The 17158-nt window shown below is 37.7% G+C and overlaps 1 protein-coding gene across 9 annotated transcripts in view; it reads right to left on the bottom strand.

Moving 5' to 3' along the window:
• Window positions 1–17158, bottom strand: part of KLHL32 (kelch like family member 32) — a 130851-nt gene that overhangs the window by 85350 nt on the left and 28343 nt on the right. For 5 of the 9 annotated variants that reach the window (XR_008576516.1, XM_054821518.1, XM_054821517.1 and 2 more), the window contains 2 exons: window positions 14180–14268; window positions 10954–11134 (listed from right to left, as the gene is read on the bottom strand). Coding sequence is in view for 8 of the 9 variants with exons in the window: in XM_054821518.1 (XP_054677493.1) it covers window positions 10954–11134; window positions 14180–14202 (204 nt within the window). In the remaining variant the exon portion in view is untranslated. Of the gene's footprint in view, window positions 1–10953; window positions 11135–11726; window positions 11803–14179; window positions 14269–15642; window positions 15924–17158 lie in introns of those variants that run through there. The other 4 variants (XM_054821521.1, XM_054821519.1, XM_054821520.1 and 1 more) reach the window with 3 other exon arrangements.

Genomic DNA, 17158 nt, shown 5'->3' with positions numbered 1-17158 from the left:
ACTCTGGCAAGGTAAGTCTTTAAGTGCCAGGTACGAGAACTTCTGAAAATGCAGGTGGACATTTCATAAGGTGGCCTAATATTCAGTAATTGTGATTTCAAATGGTCTTTGTGGACATTTGTTGCCTACTTGTATAGCTGGTACCCCTATGACCTTGGAAGGCCAGGTTCTTATTTTGTCAGTAGCTAAGAATGCTCCACATGTCTAAGGAAATCATAATTTGATTTTTGCACACACAAATGTAAAATTGTTTTGATACATATAAAAGAATAGCTGCAGCCTACCAGCGAAGAGTATGTTACGCTGGGCTCTAACCACTACTTTTCCACAAAGTCAAGTCCCAAAAAGCTTTTGATGAAGGCCTTCAAAGGCCTTGAAGGCAAACTAGGCAAGAGAGCAAAGAGAAGAGATCTTTGCTTGGATAAGTAAGTGACTGAAGACATAAACCACTGAACAAGAAAGAACAGGCCAGTTTTCATAGGGTGTGATGATTCCAGTGGAGCACCTCAGTCTGGGCTGTTTAACATACCCAGAGATCTGAAAAAGGGCAAGAGCTATGCAGCTAGAAAATCTGCTGAGATCGAGTTATTCAAGGTAGTAAGGACATGGGCAAAATCTGATAAACTGTAAAAGGATTGTATGAGACAAGTGGTTGGTTTCTAAATTGTCAGCTATAAAATTAGCATATGAGAGTTTCATGAAAAAGTCATCCCAGTGCTCAGCAATAGTAAAAAAAAAAAAAAGTAATCAAAGCTTAGAAATTGTGAGAAGAAAACAGAAATCAACCCTACGCCCATGCAGAAATCCATGCTTTGCCTACTGCTGCATGCAATTCTCTTACCCTTGTCTCACAAAAGATGTACTAGAGCTGTAAAAGGTTCACAGAAAGGCAAAAAGCATCATCAAGCATATGGAACAGCTTCCATTTGATGACTGAGTACCATGAAAAGAATACCTAGGAACTGATGGTTTGTTGTCTTTTCCGATAGAAGAACTAGAAAGAATCAAGTGAAACTGGTGGAAATCAGATTCAGAACAAAGAGTAGTTCTTCACACAACAGGCAGTGGGCCACCTTGTTAGAGAACACAGTGGATGAGAAATCTTACACAGGCTCAATGGTAAAGATGATAAAAGCTTGGATGAGAGACCTGTTTAGGATTGCTGAATAGACAGGAATCACACGATGCTCAGGAAATGCCTTTGAGCTGCGAGCAGCTGGGTAGTTTTCAGGGACATATCACATACACTTAGCCAGGATTTACTCTTTTTCTCTGGGTATCAGTAACAGCTACTGCTAAAGTAATGAGCCAATGATCCAACACAGCGTGCCCATTCTTATGTTCTCACCCAATGCCATTAAGGGCATTACCTATTGAGTAGTAGATCAAGCAGCAGTTTAATTTGTCACGAGCCGTAAGAGCAGATTGGGACTTAAAGAGGTTTTAGATGCCTAAGTTTGAAAACAGATTGACTTAGATTAACTTCTACCAAAGATAAGCAACCAGCAGCATTTTACAAAGCTGTTTGGGACAGCCAAATGTAGAGGTTTCACTGCTTAAATCCAACCTTTTACTAGATGAAGGCCTATAGTGACATGAATTTGGCTAGCCAGTATCACATTTCAGTCCATGAAAATGAAGTTGTTAACAGGGTGTAAAAAAAATGGCACTGGTGACAATGAAGCAATTGAAGAATTTGTTTAAAGAAAGGTATTTCCTCTAAAACTTCCAGCAAGCATGACATGCAACACAAGAGGCAAAAGCGTGTGCATTGTGATGGGCTTCTCCTTATACAAAGGAAGTGGAAGGGAAGAAAGCCTAAGGGAGCATCCAAAAAAAAAAAACCACCCCAGCTGTTTCAATAGTGTTAAAACATCCTTACACCAGCTATATGTACAAGTGCACCATATGGATCATGTTTTTAGCTCTTCAGCAGTCTTGCCTCTTTCTTTGGATACTTCTCATGTTATTAAAATAGTATGTGGGTCCTACTCACTGAAACTAAAAGTGACACGCTGCCCTAATAACTCACTGAGGTGGTTGGAGTAGAAGGTGTTTTCAGCTTCACTACACCCACAGAATAATAGCTTTAATTTCTCCTGAGGTTGTGTAGGAAGATACTGATGGAGATCGCAAAATATAGAAGAGTGTCTACCTCATCCAACAAAGTTCTAAAATATAAGACTTCTTCACCAGACTATAGGGACTGAGAAGAAAATAGGTATGAAACACCTTTCTACCACAGGCCTGCCCCAATAAATTGGCTTTCCATGGACAGACACTTAGCAATAGAGAAACCACAGCTGAGCCCAGCCCAGCTTCAAAATATTTGCTGTAGCAGCACTGCAAAATTTAACTGAGGTAGTCTGGAGCAAGAAAAGATGGTAAAGAAAATTGGCAATTACAGCAATAGGGCTGCAATGACTCCTTTCTGTCCAGCTTTTAAACTGAGAAATGCATCAATTGAATTGTAACCAAACACCACATGTTGTTATAACACTAATTTAATTAGAGACAATGAGCCTCAGTATCCTAAGGCCTATCTCACTAACTGCAGAGTTGATTCTGCCATACTTACTTATGGTGCACTTACCATATAGGGACTTCAAAAAAGAAAAAGAAAAAATAATCAAGAGGATAACTCAGAGAATAAGACACCATATTGTCTACCATCCAGCAGTGGCAGAATTGCAATTAATTCATTTACATACCACAAGAATTGCAAGAGAAACGTATTTACTCTGACAGCATAACAACTGTTGGAAATTTGAAAACAGAATTCAGAAAAGAGAAGAGTCTTGTAAATGTTTTTGGTAGCACCCACATTGCTGAGCTGTGGGAATTCTATCTGCAGCAAAGGAAAATTGCTTCAGAGCCTCACAGAATAAAAAAAATGATTGATTGCAAAGATAAGGATGAACAAAGTAAAATAACCCAGATACACTCCCTGACTTTGCCCACTTTGAAAGAATATTAAAATATAAATATTAATTAGAAAGCTTTAAAACTTTTGCCAACCATTTTTGTGTATACTTCAGAAGAAACAGTTTGTTCAGATAAACATTACACAACAAACCACCTCACACCTGGCCATGCTACATTACTTCCAAAGGTTTGATTAAGCTTTGTAAAACTATTGACAATACCTATATCAAACTATATTTTAAGAAGTGAAGGAATGTGCCGTTTTCTTGACATTCAACTGTAACTGGATTACAGAGTCCTTAGTAACTAAACTCTAATTTGTATTTAAATCTTTATATTATGCCAGGAGTACAACTTTAAAAAAAAAAACAAACCCACTTTTTTTTTCCAGGCTTCCTCTTACTTCAGGCATTTATTTTTTTTTTTCTGAGAAGCAAGCAGCACTGAGTTCTCATTTCTCAGCAGGCGGTGTGTAAGTAACACATTCACACCAGACACTACTATGAATCTTCAAATATCTTCTGCATTGGTGGCATCACTCAGAACCACGTGTATTGTGCCACATTTGGCTGACTTCATATATAGAAAAATTAAAATACAGTGCTAAACAGACAGCATGCTGAAATAGTCCCTAGATTTCTTACAGCATCACTGTATGGTAGTGAACATTACGAGATCAATAACCACAAGCCTGGAACCACTACTAAGACTATATTCCTTTCCAAGTTTGCAGTTAGTATTCTGACATAGGAAGAATGCATTAAAAAACTCAAGAGAGATTAAAAAAAGAGTTAAGAAGTGCGTGTGTGGGGGAATAGTTTTATCTCAATATTAAGCATATTTAAAAGAGACATCTTTATCAAAGTTCTTAGACAAGAAAACTGCTGGTGTGACAGTGAGAATATTATATCCTGTTCTGAAGTTTCATAGGGTGATTGGGAACTGCTTCTGAGTTAGGGCATTGATAATGGAGAATGGCACAGGACAATATGAATTAGTATGGCAAAGACAAGAAATTAATTGGCCAAAAGTCTTGAGGCTTCTCAGACTGTGAGGAAGAACTTTAAGAGTAACAAGATGGCAAGAATGTCTAAGTAAATGAGAGATGCCAGATAGCTGTGGTATAGCTAGTTGTGCATAAATCATGATGGCAGCAGAAAGTTTGCTTGATATTTCATGGCAATTGTTTCAATTTTCGTATAAATTACTATCAGTAAGGACAAAGATAAGAAGGCAAGGATGCAAGGAATCGTAACAGGGTGCATGGTTTGCCACCTCTGGGATGTTCATCTGACTCCTCTACATCCTGTAGTTGATCTGTTAGTGTATCATAAGATGTACCAGATTTCCAAATGAATAGGAGTTCCACCTATGGTCCTCTAGCCCCAAGCCACATATGTATAGGCATGACTGCTTCTGAACGACTAACAGACTAGCTTTCTAACTTGAGCGCTAGAGGAGGATTTTTGTACTAAGAGTCAGGTTCACAAATAGGCTTCCTTTTCTTGGCCCTCTTTCCTGAATCCTTACAAGCAGGACACAGATTTTTCCCAAACCCGTTACGATAGTCTCCATAGTTTGGATGCAACACATACTACTCCTATAGTATTACCTACTACACTTAAAAGGAATGTTGGATTTCAGCCTGTACTGTCCCAAATAAGTCTGTACTAGATAGGTACATGGAGATCATGAAAAATAGAATGGCTCAGAATCTACCAGATTTTTTGCACTTCTCGAGTTCCTGGTCAATCCCAAAAGGGTATGTTTCACAAAGAGAATATGGATGAGGAAATGGGAAACATGGTCATTTCAGCTACAGATCACATCCATACCATATCAGTTAGACCTACATTTTTAGTATCTTAGCAAAAATGCAGAACTTCAGTTTTACTAAAATGTTCTAGGAATACTGTCTTTACTGTTTATGAATCATAGAATGGTTGAGGTTGGAAGGGACCCCTGGAAGTCATTTTGTCCAATCCCCTGCTCAAGCACAGCCAGCTGCCCACGGCCACGTCTAGATCGCTTCTGAATATCTCCATGGATGGAGACTCCACAGCCTCCCTGGGCAACCTGTACCAGTGCTCAGTTACTCTCACAAGGGAAAAAAGTGCTTCCTGACAATCAGAGGAAGCCTCCTGTGTCTCAGTTTGTGCCCATTTGTCTCTGGTCCTGTCGCTGGGCACCACTGAAAAGAGCCTGGCTCGTAGGTTCCTCTATGCACCCTCCCTTCAGGTATTTATATACATTGATAAGATCCCCCTGAACCTTCTCTGCTCCAGGCTGGACAGTTCCATCTCTCAGCCTTTCCTCACAGGACAGAGGTTCCAGTCCCTTTGTCATCTTCATGGTCCTTTGCTGGACTCTGTCCAGTACGTCCATGTTTCTCTTGTACCAAGGAGTCCAACAAGGGACAACTGTGGGTTATTCACATATTCTAGTAGTGATCAACTATATGTATTACATAATGAAAAAAATATAAACAAATGTTTCAGTAGTATTAATTAGGATAACTGACATGGTTTAGCCTCAACCTGCAGCTGAGCACCAAGCGGCTGCTTGCTCACCCCTCCCCCGCCGGGATGAGGAGGAGAACTGAAAAACAAAGGCAAAGCCTCATGGGTTGGGATAAGGACAGTTTACTGGGACGGCAAGGGAGAGGGAAACAATCAACAACAACAGTACTGATAACGGAATGTTCACAATGGATGATAACAGAAAGCAATTTACCGATCCCATGGACTGACCAGCCACTCAGCCCATCAGGAGCCACGCGGAACCCACTCCTCCCCGACTAGCCCCCTATTATGGTGAGCATGATGTCACATGGTATGGAATAGCCCCCCGCCAGCTCCTTGTGAAAATTAACTCTATCCTAGCCAGAACCAGGACAATAATATTGATTTACAATAATCAGTTATGTTCATTTGGAGGCTTTTCCTCCACAGTAGACTTCTGTTGCCTTTATATTTACAAAGAGTTCATTTGGCACTGCCTCACTTGCCTGAGTTGCTCAGAAGTCAGCAAAATCAAAATCCATTCCAAACATTGATCTCAATTTGTGAATTCTACTTACAAGGAGGAGATGCAACTGAACAACAGAGTCAACCTGTTCCATCTATTGAAGCAGAATCTGTTGTTAATTGCATTTCCTTCTGTTTGTTATCTTGTTCATAAAGATTGGTCAAACTTAGAACTTCATATTTCAAATTCATTGAAACACTGCTTTTGGGTGCAGAACAGGCATATGGGAATTCGCTTCAAGTTACCAGCTAGGTAATTGTTACAAGCAGGTAATATCCTTATAAAGGATATACTTTGAATGATTTGAGTTGAAAAACCCACACTAATTATTAAAAAAAAAAGTATATACAACATTTAACAAAAGCAATGATTCTATATGCTTGGGAAAAATGAAAAAAAAAAAAAAAAAAAAAAGGCATTAGTTTAGAAACAATGTTAGATGATACAATGAATCTATGTGACTGAAATCTACCAAAGCTGTGTTAGGCAATTAACTCAGATGAAATAGTTTAGTTTCTCAAATATATCATAATTTCCAACTGAGAAAATGAAATTAAAATGATCCCAGGAAAAGTTTAGACATATAAGAAGACAAAGTATTTCTCAACCTACACAGGAAGCTAAAAGAGAGGGTAAGAGCCTCTTTTGACACAAGTCTCAGTAATGACTAGATGCTATTAGAAGAATGGAGTTGATTCGGTCCAATGGAAAGAGCTAACATTTTTAAATGTAATCTGGAAAGACAATTTCTAACTGGCATCACTTCCAGAATACAATAGCAAGGAAAATACCACTTGTTTGGTACACATACAATAGTAAATTACCGAAAAAACAAAATTACAACATACTGCAAAAGCAGCAGGTAATCCTGATTCCTCAGAACTAGGTCGTTAGATCTATCCCTGAGACACACTAGGGAGAGCCTTTTCCTCTTTATGATTCATATAAGAAGTACTCAGAAGCTCTTTGCATCATACAGTCTTTCATACCTCAGGGATTTGTTTATAAAAATTCTCTAATCTTATCAAGAAACAATGCAATATATTGCAAAATACAAATGATCAGCAATGTTGTCTACACACGAAGAAATTATCTGTTGACAGGGAGGAAAGACAGCACAGAAAAACCCTGAAAATAAACTGCTTAACAATCAACTGTGACAGTTATAAGTACAAAGTCTGTATGCAAAATTAACATCTACTAGTCCATTTCAGAGAAGATTCTTTTAAGAATTTAACGTGCTCATTGTGGAAAAAATTTGATTAATATTGACATTTTAAAATCTATTCTAGTTAATTGATATAATTCCATACATCCAGATTACATGGGAAATCTGCAGCTTTTTGAGAAAGATCAGAGTCCTGTGACTATGAACCCACTCAAATGAAAAATAAGGAAGAAGAAAGGAGTTGTTCTGACTGGAAAAATGATGCATTTTGTACAGGAAAATCTTGAGGTTATATAATCACCTGCCAACACTGTAAATGCCTACTAATGAAGTCATGCAGTAACATTCCATTTCAGTTTGCTCCCCAAGGGGAAAAAAGAAAAAGAATCTTTTAATTGGAAATCACTTAGCTTGCTAGAGCTATCACAACGCACACATACTCACTAAATCAGCTGCCTTGCCTCACTGCAATAGACTAAGACAAATAGCAAATTACAGCATGTCATACAGAAAACTTTGCCTAAAATGCTGTTTGTTACTTTAAAAAGAATTCATAAAAATACATATGTTTACTATTCTTTATATGAGTCTTTTATGGTATGGAGCTGACTAATATATTCCTTAGCTCATTTTGAAAGAAGAGGTCCTTCAGAATAGAAAACAAATTGCTTTGTATTTAAATTCCAATGTTTCAGCACAGCTAGAAATACAAGACTAACTATACCAACTGGAAGAAGGGATGCAAGGCTGCTACCCCAGAAGGCTGGCCTTTAGTATCTTGCTGAAGCTCAGGTCTCTGGCTTGTCTTAGAAAAGCAGATGAAGATTTTACTCCAGGCTATAACCTCAAAGAAAAATTGATAAGGCAACTTCTGTTTAAACTTCTCCACTCTTCCACATACAATGGCTCTGATTCCCTCAGTCTATAACATGACACACATGTAGTTATCTTTCTACAGCATTAACAAACTTTTCTTTGCAGTAAGAGAAAGAAATAAGTGGCAATTTGAAAAAAAAAATGCTGCTCATCTGACTTGTTATTCTCATCAAAACACTACAATTTCAGAAACAGGTCCATCTAAATCAAAGCAGACACAGAACACAGAAAACTGTAAGAGAGCTCTGTAGAAAGCAAGTATCCAGTCTCTTGTACAAGCTGTTTTACAAGAGTGGCGAAAAAGAGAAAAATCAACAGCAAAAAAATCATGGTGATTCATTCTGATAGAGCCCTGTGTAGAACTGAACATATTTCTTGAGTAATCTGTGAGATTATAAGGATCAGATGTCAGCCTCTCCAGATACAGTTGAAGGTAGGTTGGTGTATTAATCAAATCTACAAGCCATAGAAACCAGAAACTAGGGTAGGCAAGTTCTTTGTGTCACACTGATGTATAGTGTTGTCATCTCAGCTCTATTCAAGGCAACTCCAACATCTGATGTTCCCAGAATCCTGTCCACTGCAGTCCTGCACTTATATGGAAAAAAAAAAATCCCACAAAAGTTAGTGAAATGTGAGTTTCTCATGGCAATGACTTCAGGGTCAGAAAATCTGCACAGTTCTTCCAAGAATTCCTCCAAGAAAAAAATCTAGGAAAAACTAAAGGTAGAAATCATCTTATGTAATATTAACAGCTAAGTTTGAAGCATGTGAGTCTAGTCTTTATGACCAGTGGGGAGAGATCTGGCACTTCCAGATGGTGAATCATTTAATTCTAAATAAATCTTCTGTCCCCCTTTATCATACTCTGGAAATGCCCATTTCTCTTCACTGACTCTGAATGAAGCTTGGCGTCATTCTCCTAAATCTTAGAAAATGAATATTTGGGTAGCTCAAATTAGGCAAAATCCCCCTAGATACAAAAACATTAATAATCTCAGTTTAAATACAAAACATTATTACTTTTTAATCAACTCTTGCTTTTTCTAAGTTATTCAAGTCAGGAAGATAGTATATGGTAACTTTTTTGCCATCTTCCTACAGAACATAAATCTCATTTCACAATTTTCTAACAAAGCTTTTTGTCCATTAATAACAGAAACTCTTTTGCTGATTTCAGAAAGCACAAGTTCCATATTTATAGCTGATACCTAAAGCCTAAATAATACGTCCTACCAAATTATGACAATTTTGAGGCAGATCAATTTACTAAATGCTGCATAGATCATCCTCTCAGTATTTTTTTTTTAATAGAAAATATTTATGTAGCAATTAGGAATTTGATCTATTGTAGAACTTGGGTTTTTTTTCCTTTTCCATAGGGCACTAAGATTTTAATTTTCAATAATTGTCCAGCAAATACCAAGTAACTCAATTGGAAATAAGAGGGTGAGTCACAGCGCTCTAAGTCTCAAGGTCAATCAATAAATGACCAAGGTAGAAGCTGTTCCTACCACACTGCTTGAACACTGAGTACAGCTGCCCACTCTACGATCTTTCTATGTCCTGGGTACAATGAGCACTGAAAGGAATCTATGTCACAGGTATGGAGGAATGATACAGCACCCTTATTAAAATATTTTAATCAAACCAGAACAGCAGCCCTGTAGTATATCTGTCATCAACAAGTATATATAGTACTTGCTAGAGCTAGACAGCTCAAAAATCCCTCTCTGTGCACTGGAGTAAAAGGGAAAAAAAAAAAGTGGTAAGCAATCTGTGTTACAGCAGGCCAGGGCACTATGACAAAGCAATGTTAGCAGCTATGGCAGTACAAAGTCTGTGGTAGCAGAACACACAAGCATGCAAACAAGCTCAAAAAAATGAATAATCAATTGGCTCAACATCATCATAGTGAAAGTAACATCAAGGTTAACCATATTTCATAAATACACAGAATAAATTAAATCTCAGTTCTAACCAAAAGACAGACACAGAGTTGACAGGAAGATAAAAATACTGCTCAGGTAATTAAGGATATAAAACAGCTGTCATACACTGTGTTACTATTGTAACAAATCAAAAAGGTCACCATAAAGAAGTTCTTAGCACTACAATTACCATGTAGGCAAAATATTAAACAAACTTACTTTGTTAGAGAAAACAGACCTTTAATTTAATTTCAGCATTAGTCTCTGAATAACAACAGGATGACACACTTAAAACCACCAGTCAACTGAAAAGTTACAGACAGTCCAATGTTTCGAACAGGTACAATATAATGAAGGCTAGTAGAATTGCTTCATATGAAGTATGTTCTTCCTATTAGAAAACTCAATTTTTCCCTTACTCCAATTTTAGCACCTGGGTTCAATTTTCCATGCTGAGTATCTGAATTAGATTATCCTGCAAATATTTTAATCTTTACATTTCAGAAACACTTGTTTCTGAAAAATAAAGTTTTATTATGCTTTAAAAATTGCTATGGCCTCCTCTTTGAGAGTAACCATTTACATCCCTACAAAAATCCACTCTCAAGCTGACTTAAATTGCATTTATTAATATTTAAATTCCCTCTTCCCATCCTTCTATGCTCTAATCACAGCTGTCTCAAATGTCTGGGTTCTACAGAATATCTTCCACTTTCTGACTTTACTGGGGCATAAGATTCATAGAAAGACATATACTGCCTATCTCTATTGGGGCAGAGGGAAGGAAGACTCCTCATAAATAATCATATAAAACTTAATTACATTCTTAACATTTCTTTCCTATGACATGCATGTGGATATTTATAGTTATATACTCTACTGAATATGGAATAATCCTGAATTTTCTGTAGACTCAAATTTAAAGCCTGGTTCAGTATAATATCTATAATCATCCCTGTCCGTCGTCACCCGCCCAATGTTATTTTTAATATTATTATATGAAAAGACAAAAATCTTTGAACTTACTCGGAAGTAGTCACTGCAGGCTGCCAGGACTGCTTTATGTGCATGGAATTTCTGCTCTTCAGCAATAAGGGTGATATCGCAAAGTATGCCATCACTTCTTTGTTGGTTCAAGGCTGCCAGGACAGCATCATTATGGGAGCTGGACTGACAAAGCCTCTGACCTGTCAGCATTTCCTGAACGCTGAGAGGGGAAAGGGGAAAGATTTTGTCAAAAAAAGGTAGGAAACAAGGAGATTCTGTCAGAAATGCAGAACTTTTTCTAAGACAAGATTGTTTGATAATTAATGGAAAGAAAAAAAAAGTCATGAACCCTGTCAGGCAAAAATCTTTATATGGTATAGACATCACAAGAAAAGCTCAGTATAACAAAGTATTATGAAACCTGATTACATACTCAAATTTTAAAACCTCAAGTGTTCTGATTTTCATTTGCTGCACTGCAAGTCAGTTGGACTCACAGGACTAATTCAGAATCATTTTAGAATTAAGTGAGAAGAATAAACGGCCTAGGTCAATGGTGCAATAGAAAAATTTAAGTAGCTCAAACCAATGCATTAGTGGAAAGGAGCATGTATATATGTATTTAACTAGTCATACTAAAAAGAATAAAGACTCATGGTCTCAGGTGGCCTGTTTAAGTCTGATACTGCATTACTGAATGTTTTCAGACCATTTCAGGTCATTCATATTTATGAAGTTTTGTGGGGTTTGTTTGTTTTGGGGGGGGGGGGGGGAATATTTGCTTGTTTTTGAAATGCTAAGGCCTTTCACACCTCTGAATATATCCTTGTATGAATACAAGATTTCCATGTCATCCAGCCTAGGACTGTCTGATTTCAGCTTCCTTTTCTACAGCAGAAGGAAGAGACAACATAATTGTTGATGCAAACAGAAACAAATCAAACACATCTGCAAATCTTCTTTGGCACAAAACAATGCAGTTTATTTGAAATCTGTGAGACTATATCAATTTATATTGCCCAAGAATCTAGGTCTTTATAGAAGGTGAGTTTACAGAGAGTCATTCCTGAGTAAATCAAAGTGAAGGTATATTTTTTTTTTTTAATTAAAGGGTAAATAAGTTATCATCTTTCTACTACAATCATGTGATTCACTCCATACACATGCTGTGCAGCAGCTGTGTGGCTGCTATACTCTCCTTTCCCATCAACGCACACTCTCCGTACTGCCTATCCCACTCCTGCACCTTGGGCATCTACAGTAAACTAATGCAGACCTGCTTTGCAGACTGTTGGCTGTAATCTAATCTTTTAACAGACAAGAACTAAGACATTACTTCTAGAAGAATGATGGCCAAAGTGAAATTACATGGGAATAACCTGTATCTGAGTTTCACTCACTCTCTAATAGTTCAGGTTTCACACAGGGACATACCCTACATACATTTTAAAATAATTCATTGAAATGATTCCTCTTCCTTCAGCTCTTCTGTCTGTGGAACCCCACTGATAGTCTAAATGACAATTATCAAGAAATGTAACTTGTTAAAATACAAGGGAATAATTTCTAACAATTATTTCCCTTCTGTAATTTCTATAGCAAAATGACTAAATCAAACCAAGATGTATTGCTTTTGGCAGGCAATGCTACAGCTTCAACTTGCTGTATTAAAAATAAACTTATAAAACTGTATTTTTTCTCCAGCCTTCATCAACAGCAATAAAGAATCTGAAGTCAAAGGTTAACCATCACTTTTGTTACTGATTCCTGGAGAACTGCAGCATACAGTCTGCTCACCCTTGTTTCCCCTTAAGAACCTGGAAGAACACTGGGGCTTCAGGGTTGGGGGGGGGGGGGGAGAATTAGGGCTTTTTTGTTTGTTTGTTTTGTTTTTGTTGTTGTTGTCATTTTTTCCTAAGGGAAACGAGAATGTTAAAAAATTGGAATATAATCTGTGCAAGTATAATAAGCCTAGAGATGGTTTCTCTTTATTTCTGTTTTTACTACTATCCTCTCTCCCAATGCTGTGAACCAAGACCTTCATTCCTCTTGCTTTTTTCACCATCATCCAGAGGTGAAACTCCTTTTCTTGTGGAAAAGAAGTCCTCTTCTTGTGTGTGTTTCACTCAACAGAAAACAGATCAGAGGTACAAGGCAAAAGGGTAATTTTTGTAGGAAAATTTTTTTATATATATATATTTGTGTGTGTGTGTGCGCGCACATAAAATCAGGCATCTGTAGTTTTAAATTGAGCTCTATCATAATCTTGTTTATCAATTCAATGACAAAAGTGAAAAATCAATTGCCTGTAACCCTTGCGATAACAACATATGAAGAATGTATACACATGCAAGACAATTTAACTGGAATTTATGAATGAAAAAGCACTGATTCATTAAACATAATATGGCCACTTTGTAGCGATACAGTCCATTGATATACTCAACAGCTATAAAATGCAAGGATTCCTGATTCTCTTCTGCCACAGAAGCATAGCAGGGAAAAGGGAACAGAACTGGAATGATATGATGTCCCCGCAATAAGAAGTACACCTCTGAGCTCCCAGATCAGCCCACAAGTGTTAACTATTGTGTAAAACAGAACAACTACCAGCATATCAGACTAGTGCAAGGTTCTGAGGAAAAGCAACTAGATTAATAAATTCTACTGAGTGTTCTGCTGGAAAGTGCTCCCAGAAACTAATTAAATTCTAAATATCAAATTCTCTGATGAGACAATGGGCAATACAAATAAATGAGAAAAGCTAGACTGGCAAGTACATAAAGATGATTAAGACTCTGTAAGAGAGAAAGAGACAGAATGGGACATTCTCGAAGGCAGGAAGATGAGTCTGGAGAGAATGCCTTGAAGCCATTTCAAAGAACTGGAAAACTAATATATGTCTTGAATAGTGGAACACTACACACACCAAAAATGATCACCAGCTATCAATTCAGATGCACAAATGTAAAATGTCAGTTGCTTCCACAATCAAAAATTGCAAGTATAGACAAAGGCATAAATGAGATAACATACAAAGAGACTGTGGGTCCCAAATCAATCCCAGACATTGCTTCTCTTTGCTAGAAATAAGTAGCAACAAGAAAGTAGTATTTTGCAGATTATAACATGGATACATATTTAATAATGTGAATGCCTACCTAATTGGCAAAAAAATTAGTTTCACTTTTCTACTGTTAACTGATGCTTTGGTAAACATCATCCTAAATGTGAATGACTTCCTACATGCTACCAAGTACTATACCTCAAGCACCTCTCAGATGGCATCTTTCAGTTTTGTTCTTCTGAATATCAAAGCTTATAATCCTGTAGGGATAGCACCAAGCATTCCAGCTAGAAAGAGAAAAAGGAACATTAAAATTCAAACCACACACAGCCTCAGTCTTAAAGATCAATACTTTCAGGATGTGTAATTCAAAGGTGACTTTCTTCAATTCTTTTATTTCAGAAAGACTACCATACAGAATAGGTGCATGTGAAATTTTATTGGGTAGATTGAGTACACTCTGAAATTGGCCTTTCCTCTAGTCTTTTCTAGAAATTCATACCCTCCCATCTGAATTTCCTGCATCAACTGCCTTGAGACATGTCTCCTTTCTGCAAATTCAGGAACACATATTATTTCAAAAAGAGTGGAAGAGTGGTGAGGAGAGAAATATTTTCCCCAAAATCCCTCAATTTGAAGAGCAGGCCAGAACCATCTGTTGGTGTTCGCTTACTTCTTAGAATAACATACAGCTATAAAAATCTTACATCTCTCACAGTGTAATCTCACAGGCCTGTCTAGGATCTAAGAGGTTTGCCATACACCTAAACTCATTCTTTGACTGTATTAATTTATCATAAAGACACAATTTGGTGGGGGAGAGGGGATAGGTTCACTGTATGCTCCAAAAGGCAGCTCCCACTTCTCCCAGAGCAACATTATGAATGACTAATCGGTGCTATGACCAATTACCACTGTCAACCTGGATATAAACAAACATAGCAAATACAAACAGTACAGTACATACAAGCAGTATGATCTGATTTAGAAACTCTATAGCTTTAAAAAAAAGGCAAAATATTAAAGTGACCATATACATTAACCTATGCTGCTTAATGACTACTGAACGTTGCTTTTGTAACAAAAAGGATATAGGATGTTGTAACAGATAATTATTCCTCAAAATTGTCAAACCATTACAGATCTCACACTGACCTCTCAGTGCCTGAATAAGGTGACAGAACATGTCCATCTCTGCTGGCTGCCAGTGTGCCCCTGTAAAAGCGGTCATCTTCAATACAAGGGTTTTCTTCTGCTTTCCAATTAAAATAATGCCCTATTCCAAGTGCTATCAGAGGCTTCCACTTAGATCAATACTGAAACACCACAAATATCCTTTAGTAGTGTTCCTAATTAAACAAACAAAAGTACAAATAATCCAGTTCTTCACTTACATTAATTTGTTCTTAATTTTGCCACTTAATCTTACACTGACTGGTAGTTTTTACTTTGAAAACCACTACGCTAATTTCAGGGAGACTCTGCAATGGATATATGAAGGCAGATTTAAGCCCTCAGTCATTCCCCAGATAACAGACAAACAAGCAACCTGCAAGAAAGGACTATTAATCCTTTTCTTATTCTCCTGAATCACAATTCTTCATTCTCCGGACAAAACTACAGTTCCTACTTGCCAGAGAGGCCCAATGACATCTATTTACCTTTCTGCAGTGCTGTCACCTGCACCACAGCAGTGGAAGGATCAAATAGAACCATCCAAGAGTTTGGAATGTGGGAGGCTGAAAACTTTGTTTAGCTGGATTATCTTGAATATAAGGAACACTCTTGAGAACTCCTTGTAGATTTCAAGTCCTTACTACAAACCGCAGAAAGAGTAACAGCCACTCAATTCAGATACTATTAGGTGTTTAGCCAGGTGAAAAGTAGTTTTCCTCCACCTCATTCTCAAGAACAGTAACTTCTAAAACTTCAATCTGGGACAGGCACCTGGCATAGAAAACTACATCCTGAACAGCTGAAGTCCAAAGAAATAAATTATTGAAAACAGGGTTGTATGGCAAATTATTAACCGGTGTAACAGCCAGCACAGCCAACACATGACATTTTAACTTTATTTATGAGGTATAAAGGAAAAAAAATAAAAATAATCAAAAGAAAGGTACACACTTTGGCTGCTTATTTAAACCATATATGACAATGAAGTATTACAATTCAGCAAAATTTGAAGAATGGAAATGCTTTCATATTTTTCTCCCTTTTCCCTAAAAGGCTACAGTGTTGAGCAAGGAGGTAGGTCATTGAGAACTTATGCTGATGATTCAACTTGGATGCTCAGCAAACTGTTATGCAGTGCTTCCCAATAATAGTTTCAGAACATTTCACTCTCGCCATCAACTCAGTTTCTAGTTATATTAAGACAATCCACTTTATCCTTCAAGACACAGAAAACCACAGCATATTGTTAGTGGTCCAGGTGCTGTCAACTAATGAAAAAACACATTTCCTGATCAATGTACCTGCTGTTGTACACACCCATATGCGAGCTATGCAACATTTCAGTGGTCAGAAGAGGCTTCTAAGTTCAAACTTTGTATTCATCAGTACCAAAAGAAGAGGCTCAATGGTTAACTTGATTGGTATACACAAAAGGTTTAACTAGGTCCTTAAATAGCCTAAGTCCTACACCAGAACTGCTAATACAGAACTAATATTCATAATTATTACACCACTACAATATCTATATAAATGCCAAAGCATTACAAAGAGTTGTGGTCAACGGCTCAATGTCCAAATGAAGATCAGCGATGAGTGGCATTCCTCAGGGGTCAGTATTGGGATTGATGCTGTTTAACATCTTTGCCGGCAATATGAACAGTCGGATCGAGTGCACCCTCAGCAAGTTTGCTGACGACACCAAGCTGTGTGCTGCAGTCAACGCACTAGAAGGAAGAGATGCCATCCAGAGGGACCCTGACAGGCTTGAGAGGTGGGCCTGTACGAATCGCATGAAGTTCAACAAGGCCAAGCACAAGGTCCTGCATGTGGGTCAGCACAATCCCAGGCACAGCTACAGGCTGGGCGGAGAATGGATTGAAAGCAGCCCTGAGGAGAAGGACCGGGGGGTGTTGGTTGATGAAAAGCTCAACATGAGCCGGCAGTGTGTGCTTACAGCCCAGAAAGCCAACCATATCCTGGGCTGCATCACAAGAACCATGA

Source organism: Grus americana, chromosome 3 (genome assembly GCF_028858705.1).
Source record: "Grus americana isolate bGruAme1 chromosome 3, bGruAme1.mat, whole genome shotgun sequence".
In the NCBI taxonomy this organism is placed as follows: domain Eukaryota; kingdom Metazoa; phylum Chordata; class Aves; order Gruiformes; family Gruidae; genus Grus; species Grus americana.
This window is presented reverse-complemented; position numbering and strand designations above follow the sequence as displayed.